At 45.0% G+C, this 14,878-nt stretch overlaps 1 protein-coding gene across 13 annotated transcripts in view; it reads left to right on the top strand.

The window, feature by feature from the left end:
* The window catches only part of ZMIZ1 (zinc finger MIZ-type containing 1), a 449,347-nt gene that overhangs the window by 399,313 nt on the left and 35,156 nt on the right, over positions 1-14,878 (top strand). For 12 of the 13 annotated variants that reach the window (XM_078150873.1, XM_078150871.1, XM_021005985.2 and 9 more), the window contains 4 exons: positions 5,853-5,967; positions 7,289-7,506; positions 11,518-11,716; positions 12,743-13,033. In XM_078150873.1, the coding sequence (XP_078006999.1) occupies positions 5,853-5,967; positions 7,289-7,506; positions 11,518-11,716; positions 12,743-13,033 (823 nt within the window). The remainder of the gene's footprint in view (positions 1-5,852; positions 5,968-7,288; positions 7,507-11,517; positions 11,717-12,742; positions 13,034-14,878) is intronic. The other variant, XM_021005984.2, reaches the window with a different exon arrangement.

Consider the following 14,878-nt stretch of genomic DNA (forward strand, 5'->3'; position numbering starts at 1 on the left):
TATTTTTCCACCTAGAAAAATGAAGGCTAACACCTGTGGCTTGGTGGAACACTGGGACCTATCAGCGCTGCTGTTTGAATTTTGTTGTATAAGCCCCTTACGCAATTCCCAGATGACCTGGGGTTCATAACCTCCCTCATGTCTCCTCCATACCTTCCTGAGGGTTTTGCTGTTTAAGCATCTGCCTCCTTCTTCTTCAGGGAGTACTTCCAGCTTTTGAGTGTGATGCTCCTTAGACTGGTCTCTGAGCCCCCAGCTAGCCCTGGGTTTGACTTCTCTCCCCACATGCTATTACCTTGGGAGCCCAGGTGTTGGATTTTGAAATGGAAAGCTAGCCTGGCTGTAGCTGATTAAAGTGGGAACCTAGAGTGTTTTGGAATTGTTGTGTTTTGGGATGGCCTGAGTTTGTGAGGAAAAAGGACTTTGGAGATGGAGGAGTGAAAAGTCAGATTGTTGCTCATTTATTTACCTTACTGAGATGGTTGTGGAGACTGCCATCTCCTTTCCCAAGATGGGGGGGGGGGAATCAAAGAAATCTCTCCTATGTTTTTAGGTCCTATTTCATGTTCATTGACATAGTTATATATCATATTCTGTGATTTGTCAAAAAAAAGAAAAAGAAAGAAAAGGTTTTGCAGGGAGGAGCAGGCTTTTGGTTGCTCTGACTGACTACATAGCCATTGTCCACGTTCACCTACCCAGATAAAAAGGTATCAACCAGGTTCCCAATATCCAAAGGGTCTTTTCAGAACCAGAAAAAGTCAGCAGTTTTGCTGTAGGTCTTTATGGTCAATGATCTGGAAGTAAGTGTTCCAAGTTTCCAGAGCATAATTTTCTCAGAATTTTCAATCTCAAATCCTCACTTAGGATCATAGATTTCTGGTCAGAAGAGACTTAAAGATTATTAGTAGTTCCCAAAGTATGGTCTAGGGGCTTCTAAGACTTGTTTTGGGGAGTCTACAAGGTCATAACTATTTTCATAATAATACTAAGATATTTTAATTGCTAATACAGTAAATAACAATAAATATACACCTTAACATAAACAAAAACCTTGGAAGAAGAGCCCTCAATGATTTTTAAGAGTATAAAAGGGTCCTGAGATCAAAAAGTTTGAGAACTGCTATCTAGACCAATCCCTATTACCTAAGAAGGAAACTGAGGATCACACAGTTTAAGTGACCCTTCCAGGGTTAGACCCCAGGCCCTCTGATTCTAAATCCAGTGCCCTGTCCATTATACCAGGCTGTCTATTTCAGGTAGTAAGTTTAACACTGGGAGAGGAGAGGAGAGAATTTTGTGTCTGCCCCAGAAAGCAAAGTCCCAGTAGAATGTAAGCTTCTTGAGGGGGGAGGGAGGAGCAAAGAACAGTTTTTGTCTTTTACTAAATGCTTGCTGATTAGTAGTAGCCTTCAGATACTACTTCAACTCTAGAAAGCCAAGTTGGAAAACTGGCACATCCTGGCTGCAATGACGAGTTTGGCCATAGGCTTGTGTCCTCATGGACAGGTGGATTATGCCCTCAGCTGAACTGCCCTGACAAGAACAGTTTACTGTTCCTTTGCGCTCCCCAGGAAAATTGATTGATTCTGGTTCAACCCCATCGTTTTACAGGCAGGAAAATTGAGGCCTAGAGAGGAGACCATGACTGTCTAGTCGTGGTACATGTGGGTCTTGTGGGAGATAGGGCTAAGGACACAAATACAGTATTTTAAAGGGGGCTGCCCTCAGATTGAGATGGCAGGGGACAAGCCTTGTTTCTTGAATTTCCCAAAGGGTAAGGCACTTGGTTAAGGTCATTTTATTGTTATCTGTTGTACTCTCTCCTGTCTTCCACAATGCCTTTCTGTCTTCTTTTAGGCAATCCAGATATTACCCATTCCTCAAGGTCCACCTCTCCCATGAAGCCTTCTTTAAACCAATCATCTGTCTCTCCTCTAAGCTCTCAGCATTTGCATTCAGTGCATACTGTCTGCTGCCAGATAATAGCTGTTAGTGTCTTCCCAAGGACAAAAGGCCAGGGGTCATATATTGGAGTTCTCAATAAGATTGGGCCCACAAGGAATAGGTTCTCTATTCATACTCCCACTGAAGAGTGCCCTGGTCATAGATCTGGAGCACTGTGTACAGTTCGTGGAAGGATATTGATCAACTGGGCTGCCCAGAGGAGAGCAACCAGCATGGTGAAGGGCCTAAAGGTTTATACCATACAAAAGGAAGTTGAAGGAACTGGGAATAATTAGCCTGGAGAAGAAGAGATGTTAGGGGAGATGTGATAACTTAGCAAGTGCTTGAAGGGCTGTCAACACCAAAAAAGAATTGGACTAAATGGGCTTGCCCTCAGAGAGCAGAATTAGGAACAGTGGATTTGAAGTTGTAGAGGGCCACATTTCCAATGGATGTTGGGGAAAACTTCCTAGCAATTAGTGGAACTAATTAGCATATAGTGAAACAGTCTGTTTCCATTGGTGATGGGTTCTCCTGTACTTGATATTTTCTGGCAGAGTTGGGCTCTGGCTTATCGAGGATGCCACAGAAGGGTTTCCACTCCAGGTTGGACTTAGGCACAGGTGCCAACACTGATGTTTGCACTAGATAGACTCTGATTTTGTGATACTTTTCATATGAACCAATCCATCAGTGAGACATTATTTTTCAGCAGAAGGAGGATTCCTTCTAAAACTCTCTCTTGCTCAGTCATCTGATCTCCATTAGAATTTCCTGCAAAGGGCGAGCTAACCCTTCTCCTCCTATACCAGGTCTTAGCAGGGGCCTTCATACTGTACTTGAATGACTGGCCCAGGTGAGTTAAATCAAGGAAGGTGATCTGTTTGGTGTTTATACTTAGCTAACCTCACTCCTATCCAAAAGCTTTTAATCAGACCAGTAGACTTCCAGGTGGTCTGGTGCAAGTTTTCTTCTCTTTGGGGGTCTACTCTAGTGACATCAGTTCACATGTTTCTGGTGGGGAAACATTTATAAAGTCATCTTTATTGGAAGATTTAGGGACTCTGGTTTCTATCTACCTAGCTCCTCTCTCTCTGGAGTCTTGGCAGATATAATTCTACATCCTCCTCTTCATCCATTACAAGCTATAGATGCATCCATATGCAAACTTCAATATCAAGGACAAAGGCCAAGAATACAGAGCTCTCCAAAGCCCTGTCCCTGCCCTCAAGGCTAACTTAGATATATAGACCGAAAAGATGATTAGCTAAACAAGGCAGCATATTCTGAGTGCCAAATGAATGGTGCAGTTAAGATATGCTATAGAGGCCCTCAAAGAGGCCTTGGAAATTGAGCTAGGCCATGAAGGAGTGGTAATATTTCACTAATCAGTAAGCATTTATTAAGTGCCTGCTATGTTTGAGGCGCTGTGCTAGGCTCTGCAGATAGAAAGACAGACCATTGCCTCAAGAAGCTTACATCCTATTTTGGGGTAACAACATTTAGTCAAATTGATACAAAGTAATTACAAGGTAATTTCCCAGGAGGGAAGGCATTAGCACCTGGGAGATCTGGAAAGGATGAATGAATGAATGAATGAATGAATGAATGAATGAATAGAAACACATTCATCAAACATTTACCATGTACTAAGGACAGTGCTATGTGCTGAGAATACAAATGCAAAAGCAAATATATCTCTGCCTTCCAAGAGCTTACATTATAGTGGGGGTGACTACCATAGTAGTATATAAAAAGGAGTGATATATAATATATACTATAAGTAGTATATAAAAGGGAGTGATGACCAGGGAGGAGCACTTTGTTTTGAAAAGTGATCCTCACAAGGTCCTTACAAGATCATGGCGGCCATTGGAGGAGTATATTGACAAGCCATCCAGGAACAATGGCAGAGTTGATGGGATAAAGGTTTGTGGTCCCAGAACTGGGGAGAGGAGAGGGTAAGATATACCCATGGAGGGAAGGAGTGATCGGTTAGGAGATGTCCATAGCAGAGAGAGTGAAGTTAAGTATAGTTTCCTGGGACTTTCCTGAAATAGTGGTCGGGGGGGCAGCTAGGTGCCATAATGGATAGAGCACCGGCCCTGGATTCAGGAGGACCCGAGTTCAAATCGAGCCTCAGACACATAACACTTACTAGCTGTGTGACCCTAGGCAAGTCACTTAACCCCATTGCCAAGGAAGGAAGGAAGGAAGGAAGGAAGAAATAGTGGTCTGGGCAGTTTTACCAGTGGTGGTGGGGCCGGAGTCCTCAGGTAGGAAGTAGAGCTTGAACTAAGCTTTGAGGGAAGCTTGGATTTCTAAAAGGAGGAAGAATAGTCTAGACTTCAGAGAATGACTGTGTAATGTTGTATGTGAGGGACAGCAAAAAGGCCCCTTTGCTTGGATCGTAGAATGTGTGAAGGAGAATAATGTATAATGAGGCTGGAAAGGAGGGAGAGAAGACATTCTAGGTTAGGAGAACCAAAATAAGCAAAGGTCAGAGTGCTCACGGGCTTGTGTAGGGAATAATTTTGAAGACAGAGATAAAGGGAAGGTTGTGGAAGACCTTGAATACCTGGCTGAGGAGGATGGATTTGATTCTGAAGGCATCTGGGAGCAAATGAAGGTCCTTGGCTAGGAAGGAAGAATGGGATTGTACAAAAAAGCATTCAGGGAAAATGAGTGCTAGTATGAATAGGAGGGGAAAACTATTAAGGACAGGGAAACCGATAGCTTCTGTATCCTGGTTGTACAATGATGAGGGTGTGATCTGGGAGGTGGGAAGCAAAGGAGAGGATGTCAGAGGAAATGGAATTGACTAGAGGGAAAAAGCTCTCACTGCCCATAAGTCCCTGGGAAACAGAATCGATGCACAGTGACAGCTGGACATCACACAGATGTTTACTATATGTGATGGATATATGTTGAAGAATTATGGGAGTAGGGAGGAACATATCTGACCAGGCGCTTTGGCTGGCGCAGGAAAGAAGTGGAAATCTACATAGCGGTCCCATTATGAAGATTCTTGAATGTCAAGCCCCAGGATTTTGGCTTCATCCTGTAGGCAAGGGGAAAGCCCTTGAAAGTTCATGAGCAGAACATCAATCAACATGAAAACTGTTTTTAAAAGATTAGTCCCCAGTTCTTTGCTGTCCTTTACCCTCCAAACCTCAGTTTCCTTCAGGGAGGGGAGGTGTCAGACTTATTTTTTTTTTCAATAAATTTTTACGGATATCTTTTGTTTTTATATCACCTACATTCCCCACTGTTGACTAGATGTTTTCTAAGGACGCTTTATCTCCAGTTCTCTATGATTTTATATTTCTCCCACTGTCCTTGACACAACTGCTTGGCTGCCAAACCCCTGGTTTTATGTAGCAGGGACCAGCTGCTGCTCTTTTGTATCAGCTTAGGCTTCTAATCAAGAACTAGGTAACAGTTTAAATGACCATTAGAGAAAAATCCTAGGGACTTTGGCTGACTTACGGGCCCTCCTCTCCCAATGGCTTCTGTGGAATACCTGGAGCCCAGATTCTTCAGGGGAGAGAGTCAGAGAGGGAGAATCCAAGACGATAGGTTTCAATATGCTTGCTGTGTTTTAGCCAGTGTTCTCATATACAGCTTAACCCACCATTACACCCCTCTTTCCCCTTGTAGTCTTGGAATGACATCCAGGGGTGAATGATTGAATTCTTCTGTCTTGAAGCAAGGAGTAAGGTCATAGTCCCACCAGCAGCTCATCTCCTGTGCCACATCACCACAGGGCCTGTGTTGCATTCTAGGCTTCAGGTCTATGGAGGTGGACTCCACAGGTGCAGGCTCTGTACTTGGGAGTGAGCCCCTGCTACCTAAGATACCCTGAAGAACTGTCGCCCCCCCCATATCTCTGTTTCCTCCTACAGTGATGGGTCGTTCCCCTATGACTCTGTTCCTTGGCAGCAGAACACCAACCAGCCACCAGGATCCCTTTCCGTGGTCACTACTGTTTGGGGAGTGACTAACACGTCCCAGAGCCAGGTAAGAGTTTGACTCTTGTCCCTCCCTTGATTCTTCCTTCACCCTTCACAGTTATGAAAATCCACTAGTTAAATATCCCTACATTCCAAGGGTCTTGGAATGCCATCCTCAGGCCACCAGGATGTGATCTAGCTAGGAAATACTTTGGTTTCAGTACATTCAAGTATTCTTTAACTCAAGCAGGAATCGGCACTGGAGAAAATCTTTTCTCATCATCAGACCCTGCCCCTGTTTGCCCTCCTCTTAGGAAGTTCCAAAGGGTGATCTTCAGTTACACTGTGCATTGGGTCTAGAGCACTTGACATTGATTTGATATGACAGAAGCGGTGGTCTAGTAGTAGTAGTAGGTGCTGCTCCCTTACCCCAAATGAAACTCACTTTGGCTCCATGAGAATCATGGCATCCCATTTGTCATGGGCCAAATGAAGCACTAAGGGACCGTGCTTTGGAAGACCTTCTTTGATTAATCTGCCCATGGATTGACTGCTGCAAAATCAAGTGACTTAAGCCTCTGTGAGTGAGCATATCCTATCCTCTTCTACATACTAATCTTTCCACCATCCCTTCTCTCCCTCTCTTCTCTTGCTCAGTCACCCAGTCTTTATTGAGCACCTACTGTTTGCTCATTCTTATGCTAGGCACTGTGGAGAAATACAGAAGTATAAACTATAGTCCCTTCCCTCGAGGATCTTGTTTAAGAAGACAGAATTAGCATATGAACATTGGGCATGCCATTGAGCCTTAGTCCACTGGGCCCAGGACTCTGTCCTCTACAGCAGCTTTGATGGAGGGCTCTGTTGTCCTCCTTGACCTCACCTGCTAGTTTAGAGAAGTCTCACTTCCTCTCAGTAGCCGTTCATGGCTCTGTCATTCAGAAATGTGTCTGAACTCTCAGCAAATATATTTCTGTCTCCTTGAGACTAATGAGTTCATTAAGTTTATGGCCTGCTGTGGGGAAAAAAAAATCAAACACTTCATTTGATTTGTTCTGTATATACCTTACTTGAGTTTCAAAGAAGACCTCTTCTTCCCCATCTTTTGGGATTTGTTGACTACCATATCCACAATTCTATAGGTTTCAAACATATCTTCTCTCAGCCTTCAGTTATTTAGACTAACAAGTCCTCATCTTCAGTCTGTCCTAACAGGAAATACCCTCTCAAAAAATTAGGGCACAGCATAAGGTACAATCTAGTACTTCTTCCCTCCTTTTCCTCCTCCCCTGGGGCATTCTTCCTTCTTCCTTCCCTCTTATGTTCCCTCATCATTTCTCCTTCTTCCCCCTTTTGGTTACCAGTATGACCATTATTTTTCTTCACAGGTCCTAGGAAACCCCATGGCCAATGCCAACAATCCTATGAATCCCGGCGGAAACCCCATGGCATCTGGAATGACGACCAGCAATCCTGGCATCAACTCCCCCCAGTTTGCTGGACAGCAGCAGCAGTTCTCAGCCAAGGCGGGCTCCACTCAGCCCTACATCCAGCAAGGGATGTACGGGCGGCCCAACTACGCGGGCAGTGGAGGGTTCGGGGGCAGGTGAGAAGAACAGGGGACCCTGAAGGCCGATGGCATAATGTAGACCAGACATTTATACTTGGGCTTGGAGGCCTTACGGAAGCGGCATGCAAGCAATCATACATCCATTTTCGTTTAGAGTTTGTCATAATAGTAATAACTCCCTTCCTTTCCTCAAAAATCGTTATTGACCATGAACCTCAGTATCATCCCAGAGTCAGGAAAGTCAAAATGTCATACCAGTGTTTGTCTAAAGAAGAGAGTAAGACCTGGATGAAGGCATAGAGGGCATCCTTGTCAAAATTTCAGATGGGATGAATCTGATGGGGATAGTTGACATTCTGGGTTACAGAATCCAAATCTGAAAAGACTTCGACAGATTAGAGTAATGGGTTGTATCTAATATAAGGACATTTAATAAAGGATAGGTATAAAGTTCTATACTTGGGTTTAAAAAAACAACTTCACAGGTATAACGTAGGGGAGGTGTAGACAAGATAGTCATTTTTTGCAAAAAAGATCAGTTGCTCAGTCATTTTTCAGTCAACTCTTCATGACCCCGTTTGGGATTTTCTTGGCAAATATACTGAAGTGGTTTGCCATTTCCTTCTCCAGCTTGTGTTACAAATGAGGAAACTGAGGTAAACAAGGTTAAGTGACTTGCCCAGGGTCACACAGCTAGTAAGTGGCTGAGGCTGGATTTGAATTCAAGTCTTCCTGACTCCAAGCGCAGTGCTCTACCCACTATAATTGGACTGTAACTAAATATGTCAGCTATCTGACATGAAGTAAAAAACAAGCTAACAAAATAATTAAATCACATTAATAGAAGCATAGTGTCCAGAGCATGGCAAGTTCCAGGTCCTCTGTGCTCTGCCCTGGTCAGGACTGTGTCTGGAATATTATGTCTGTTTATGGGCACCACATTTTAGGAAGGACATCGGCAAGGTCCAGCAGAGGGCAATCAGATTGGCGAAGAGACTGGAGACCATGCCAGATGAGAATTGGTGAAAGAATTGGGAGAAGAGAAAACTTGGGGCTGTAGAGGACATGAGAATGGTCTTAGAGAATTCAGAGGGATGGCATGGAAGATTAGTAGCTTCGTTTTTCTTGGTCCGGGAAGGCACAACCAGAAGCAATAGGATGGAAATTGGAGAGGGGAAGATTTTGTCTCTCTCTGAGGGATAAGTTCTTAACAATTAGAGCTGTTTAAAAATGGAATGGGATGCCTCCAGAGCTAGTGGGTTGTCCATTATTGGAAATCTTGAAGTGGAGGCTGGACGGTGATTTATCAAGGACGTTGCTGAGGGCACAGGGTAGAGCAGGTGATCCTTTTGATCTCTCCCAACTTTAGGATTCTATGAGGTGATGAAAATTCTGATGTGACTTCTGATTTGAAGAATTAGGAACAAGGTTTGCTTGTGGAAAAAAAACCTCAGAGCTTTCAGAGAGCCTGTGGTTTCAGAGCAAAGAAAGAAATGAAGAAGCTGGGAAAGGCACGAACATCTTAAGGGGAAGTTTCCCCAGGATAGAAGAAGCAAATGTTTTGTATTTTTTTTGTTTTTTTCCTGGCCATCATTCCCCTACATGTGTGACTTTCCCTGTTAGAATGTAAGCTCCTTGGGAGCAGGGACTGTCTTGGCTTTTGTATTTGTTATCTCTAGAGCATAGAGTAGTGCGTGGCACATAGTAGGTGCTTCATAAATGTGGGTTTTGTTTGGTTTTTTCTCCAGTTCATCAGTCATTCCTTTGGTGTGGCAGACCTTCCACTTCTAGGCCGTGGTGACAGTTCTTAGAAGGGGTGGAGCTGGAGTTTCTAACTCACCCCTACTGTGTATATTTTTAGACCTTTTCATTCTGTGAGTTGGATAGACTATGGAGGTGACGCCATCATCTCACATGCCCCCTTTGGTGGGTATGCCACAAGTGGACCTTTGGAAGCCTGCCCTCCACCTCGGATTTCTTCACTATTCTGAGCCTATAAAGCCAATCAACCTATTTCATGGCCTGGATGTGCTGTAGGCTTATTGTTAGGGACATTTAATTCAATCCCTTTGATTTACTTATGAAGGAATGGAGGGGGGAGTAGTTAGGTGACTTTCCCAAGCAGGCAGTAATTAGCATAATTGACACCTCAATTCTTGCCTTAGGTCAACAAGGAAGTTCTTGGTCAATAATGATTGTTTTTCAAAAATATTAGAGTTTTATTTACAGATTAGTGAAAGCAAGGATTGACTTCTTGGCCCTCCTCCTGCCCACCCCCAACTCACACACATATACACTCACATACCAGGTGGATAATCCTTCTTATAACCTGTACAGTTTCCGTGATTTACAGTACTCCCCTGGAGGGTACTTTAGCAAAGGGAGGAAGAGAAAGGGGAAGCCTGGGCTTTGTTGTTTCCTCTTACTTTCCGCCCTCCAAGACCTACAGTTCCCTTTAAGACCTAGCAGCAGGAGGGCAGGTCTCAAAGGTCCCTGTCTACCATATTTTTTTTTGAGGACAAGGGAGTATTACTGGAAAACTTTCATTTCTAACCCTAGTTCTTTGATCCCAAGTATAGCTCCCTGCCCACCCCACCATATTGGTATTTGATTCCTTTTCTATCAGACGATTAACAGACTTTTAAAAAAATACCTTAGGACACATGTCCTGCCCTTATAAACTTACAATGTCTAATATGATAGCAGCAGCTCACATGTATATGGCCCCGTATTATTTACAATGCACTTTTCCCACAACCCTGTGAGATACGTAGTATAAGCAACTACTATCCTTATTTTATAAACCAGGAAATTAACTGAAGTTAAATGAATTTCCTTTGGCTACACAGCTAGGAAGTGTTAAATCTGGGATTCAAACCCAGGTATTCCAATTCTGAATCGCATGTTCTTTGCATCAGAATCCTACGAGGACATTAGTTGTGACTGTACCACAGGTTAAATCTTGTGTGTTGAAACTTAACTGCAATATATTGGTTGGCTACATCAGTATGTCAAGGTCCATTGGTCTTGTGGCTATAGGAACTCCCATTGTGAAGACTGCCTTCACCAAAACAAATTAAAACCATCTTATAGTTTATACTCTCAAATACTTGTTAGAAGGTCAGAGAAGTGATATTTGCCAATAGCCACAAAGGCAGTGAGTGTCAGAGGTAAGATCTGTACCCAGATCTTCCTGGCTCTGGGCCCAGCTTTATCCACATCACCTCTCCAAAACTTTTTTTTTAAAGGCTAAATATAACTCAGTAAATGCATAGCATAGTTCTTTCTCCAGGAAGTATGCTCCAAGAAGCATAAGAGGGAAGGAGTTTATAGGCTCATGGGCTCATAGTTTTAGAGCTGGTAGGGTCTTTAAAGGTGATCTAGTATAGCCCTCTTCTTTTACTGATGGGGAAACTGAGACCCAGAGATGTTAAGTATTAAGTATCAGACCCAGGAGTCAAATCCTAGAGGCAGCCAAATGATGCAATGGAGAGAGCAGTAGACCTAGAGGCAGGAAAACCTGAGTTTGAAGCCAGCCTCAGATACTTCCAAGATGTGTGACTGTGGGCAAGTCACTTAATCTCTGTTTGCCTCAGTTTCCTTAACTGTAAAATGAGGATAATAATAAAGCACCTACCTTCCAAGGTTGTTGTGGGAATCAAGGGAGGCAATATCCGTAAAGCACTTAGCACAACGCCTGGCACAGAGTGTGCATCTAATTAGATGTTTGACCATTTTCACCTTTCTCATTTGCCTACAACACCAGTGCTCATTCCAGTGCACCATACTGCCTCTAGGATTTGTGAATCTGGGTAGAACGAAGTCTGTGACTTTTGGCTTCTAGCCCTCCAAGTATCGTTATGTCTGCCCCAGAAGGGCTCCCTTCCCTGTGTTGTACCACAGGCAATTTAAACAAGCATCTCCACGTCTCAGTCAGCCTTGCCTCAATCTAATTCTGACCCCAACCACCCTTGGGTTGGTTTCCAAGCAAGATCTCTCCCCCTTCGCCAGCTGTATTTAACTCTTTCTTTCTTCTCTCCCTGGCAGTTACCCTGGTGGTCCCAATGCCCCTGCAGGCATGGGGATCCCTCCTCATACCCGGCCACCCGCAGACTTCACTCAGCCAGCGGCGGCGGCGGCAGCAGCTGCAGTGGCGGCGGCGGCAGCTACAGCCACAGCCACAGCCACGGCCACAGTGGCAGCTCTCCAGGAGACCCAGAACAAGGACATGAATCAGTATGGACCGGTAAGGGTCTCTGCCTTCCCTTTTGTCCTTAAGAACACAGCGTAGAGACCAGGGGCACTCACTAGAGCAACAAATGCATATGTCTGCATGTGTGTTATGTGTGTTTGGGCTGTGTTTGTGTATATCACTGGCTCTCTGTCTTCACCATGTTATGGCATATTTGGTGGGGTGCCACCTTCTCATCCCACCTGTTCCCTGTGAGCTCTAGCCCTGTCTCAGTTATCCTGGGACTTGAGTGATGCAGGCCTTTGCCTCTGCTTTCCTTCCCTTAATGTTTTTAGGCCCTGGTTTAAGGTGTGAGAAGAGGGAACTAGGGAAGGGACAAATAGAGTGTTCAAAGGGACGGGACACATTCCAGGCAGGCTCTACTCGGGAAGGGTTTGGAAGGGGAAGGGAGTTCAGAGTTGCGGCTGAAACAAGCTTTGTGGGTTTTCTGTGCTCTCCCACTGACTGAGGATCAAGAGCAGGCCTGGCTTTGGCCCTGAGGAAAGGGGGCCCCAAGCTGTCCCTTAGCTGGACAGCCCATCTTCATGCTCACCAGCATAGTCTGCTCCTGGCTTGTCTGTCCATGCCTGGGCCAGTGGCCTGCCTCCACCCTCTCATGTACATCACCCACGTACCCTCCCAGTCACTCACACCCCATTTCCCTCCCTGGACTCCACTGTTCCCCCCCTCTACCATCTCCGCTTGCCTGCCCCCGAGAATGCTGCCTGTGCATGGAGGTGACCAGCTCTTCCCCCTCTCCACTGCTGGAGCTCTTCCCATTCCTCTTTGGGGACTTTGGAGAGGATGGGGCTGGGATGCCCAGAGCATGATAGGCCTGTTCTCCCTTTACCCTTGGTGACTCTCTGACTTTCTCTGCCCTCAGAGACCTGGGAAAGGGATAGCAGCAACTCAGGAAAACGCACCCCATTTCCCACCCCTCATCCCTCAGCTTCCTTCCCCTTCATCCCTCCCTCCCTCACACTTTCAATGCATGTCACATTTTATCCTTTTTTTCTTCTTCTTCTTCTTCTCCCGTTGAAGGTCTGTTCCTCTTTCCAGATGGGTCCGACTCAGGCGTACAACAGCCAGTTCATGAACCAGCCTGGGCCCCGAGGGCCTGCCTCCATGGGTGGGACCATGAATCCCACCAATATGCCTGCCGGCATGACGCCTACCAATATGAGTGGCCCCCCCATGGGCATGAACCAGCCCCGGCCTCCTGGGATCAGCCCCTTCAGCACACATGGACAGAGGATGCCGCAGCAGGCCTATCCAGGTCCCCGACCCCAGTCTCTTCCCATCCAGAGCATAAAGAGACCGTACCCAGGAGAAGTGAGTGATCTGGGAGCAGGAGGAGGGAGGGAACCACACTGAGGATGCAGAATGGGTAGGGTGAATTGTGCTTGTGCCAGGCATGTGGCTTTCACGGCCCCAGAGATGGGCAGAAATAAGAGTAAAAGTCAGGAGACCTGAATTCTAGACTGGGCTCTGAGGCCCACTAGCTATGAGACCTTGGCTAAGTCACTTAGCTTACTTTTTCTGATCTTAATTTCTCTACCTGTAAAATAGCAATAATAATACTTCACCTCCCTAATTTACATTGCTATTAGAAAAGTCAGATGATCTTATGGGCTTTGAAAAGTACAAACTGCCATACAAATGTAAGAGATTGTTAATTTGGTATATCAGAAAAAAGGACAGTAGTTCCTCGGGAGATGTGACTCAGAGGCTGAGTGGAATCATTATTATCTAAAAGTGGTTATCAGACAACAAGTTGGCCACAAATCAGGTAGCTAGATGGTGAAGTGGATAGTGCTGGTCTTGAAGTCAAGAAGATCTGAGTTCAAATCATTACCAGCTGTGCAACTCTGAGCAAGTCACTTAACTCTCCCAGCCTTAATTTCCTTAACTGTAAAATTGTGACAATAGTAATAGCACCATTGTTAGGAGGATCGATTGAAATACTATACAAAAAGCACTTTTCGAATCCTACAACACTTGACAATTGCCAGCTGTTAGGACAAATTAATCTATGTTGGCATCTATCCAAAGAGGATTGCCCTCCATGAACTTCTAGTGACAAACAGGTACCTGCGGATTCACCTTAATGTAGAATATGGACAGATAATAGAGTCAAACATGAAACCACTTTGCAGGGAGGGTGTAAGGCTTCTTGACTTCTAGTGGGCCCTGAAATCCCACGTCCCAAAGTGGGTAAAGTAGAGGAGGCATCAGGAGAAGAAGGTAAAGATGTTTCGAACTCCCCAGGCTCAGAAAGAGGGAGCGCATGCAGTCAGCTTTTTTACCTTCCTTTTTGTCCTAAGAGCTTAGCACAGTTCCTGGCACGTAGTACGTGCTTAACATTTTCCATCAGCACCTTTGCTGATTCCGGAGACTCGTGCCACCCTAGGAGAAAGCATTTACTTCCTATAGCCTTTTCTGTTGAGTGCCACCGATTCTGTGCCTATCCGCTTACATCTCCAGAGCTTTGTGGGATCTCTTCCCTCCCCTGTCCCCTGTTGTCTTCTTTGTGCCCACTGTTGTTCGAGCCCAGACACGTCTCCTTGTCCAGCTCCTCAGGAACAAGCCAGCTGTAAGAAAGGCCACAGAAGACAATAGCTGAGTAACGGTGTCTGCCATGATTAGCCTGATGTGAATTCAGGAGGTGCCACCGAATGACTTACCAGTTTTCAGCTGCCAGGCCAGGGGGGCTGGTGGTGACAGATTATTTTTAATAAATTAATCATTGTCTTCATTAAGCAGCACTTCATGGCTATTAAATGCTTGATATAGACAGATCATTCTCTGCTTCCCTAGGTATCCCAGACTCATGCTGCTTCAGAACAATGGCCTCTTTTTTGCAATTTGTTATCGTAAAACATAGAGTTGATTGGGACCTTAGAGGTCATCTAGTCCACCCACCCCCCCAAGCCATTCAGGCATCCTCCCTGTAGCATCTCTGACTCCTTTGCTTGAACGTTTCCAGTGATGGGGAGCTCATCACGTACTCTGGAAAACTCAAATTATTTGAAAGTTCTTCCTTATATTGAGCCAAAATTAGCCTTCCCGTAATTTCTACTAATTAGACCTAGTTCTGGATCAATACGCAACACATCTAATCTCTAAATTACATGGTGAAGTGAATAAGCATTTACATAACACCTACTGTGTACCAGA

This window comes from Phascolarctos cinereus, unplaced genomic scaffold, assembly GCF_003287225.1.
Source record: "Phascolarctos cinereus isolate Bilbo 61053 unplaced genomic scaffold, phaCin_HiC Scaffold_3;HRSCAF=262, whole genome shotgun sequence".
In the NCBI taxonomy this organism is placed as follows: domain Eukaryota; kingdom Metazoa; phylum Chordata; class Mammalia; order Diprotodontia; family Phascolarctidae; genus Phascolarctos; species Phascolarctos cinereus.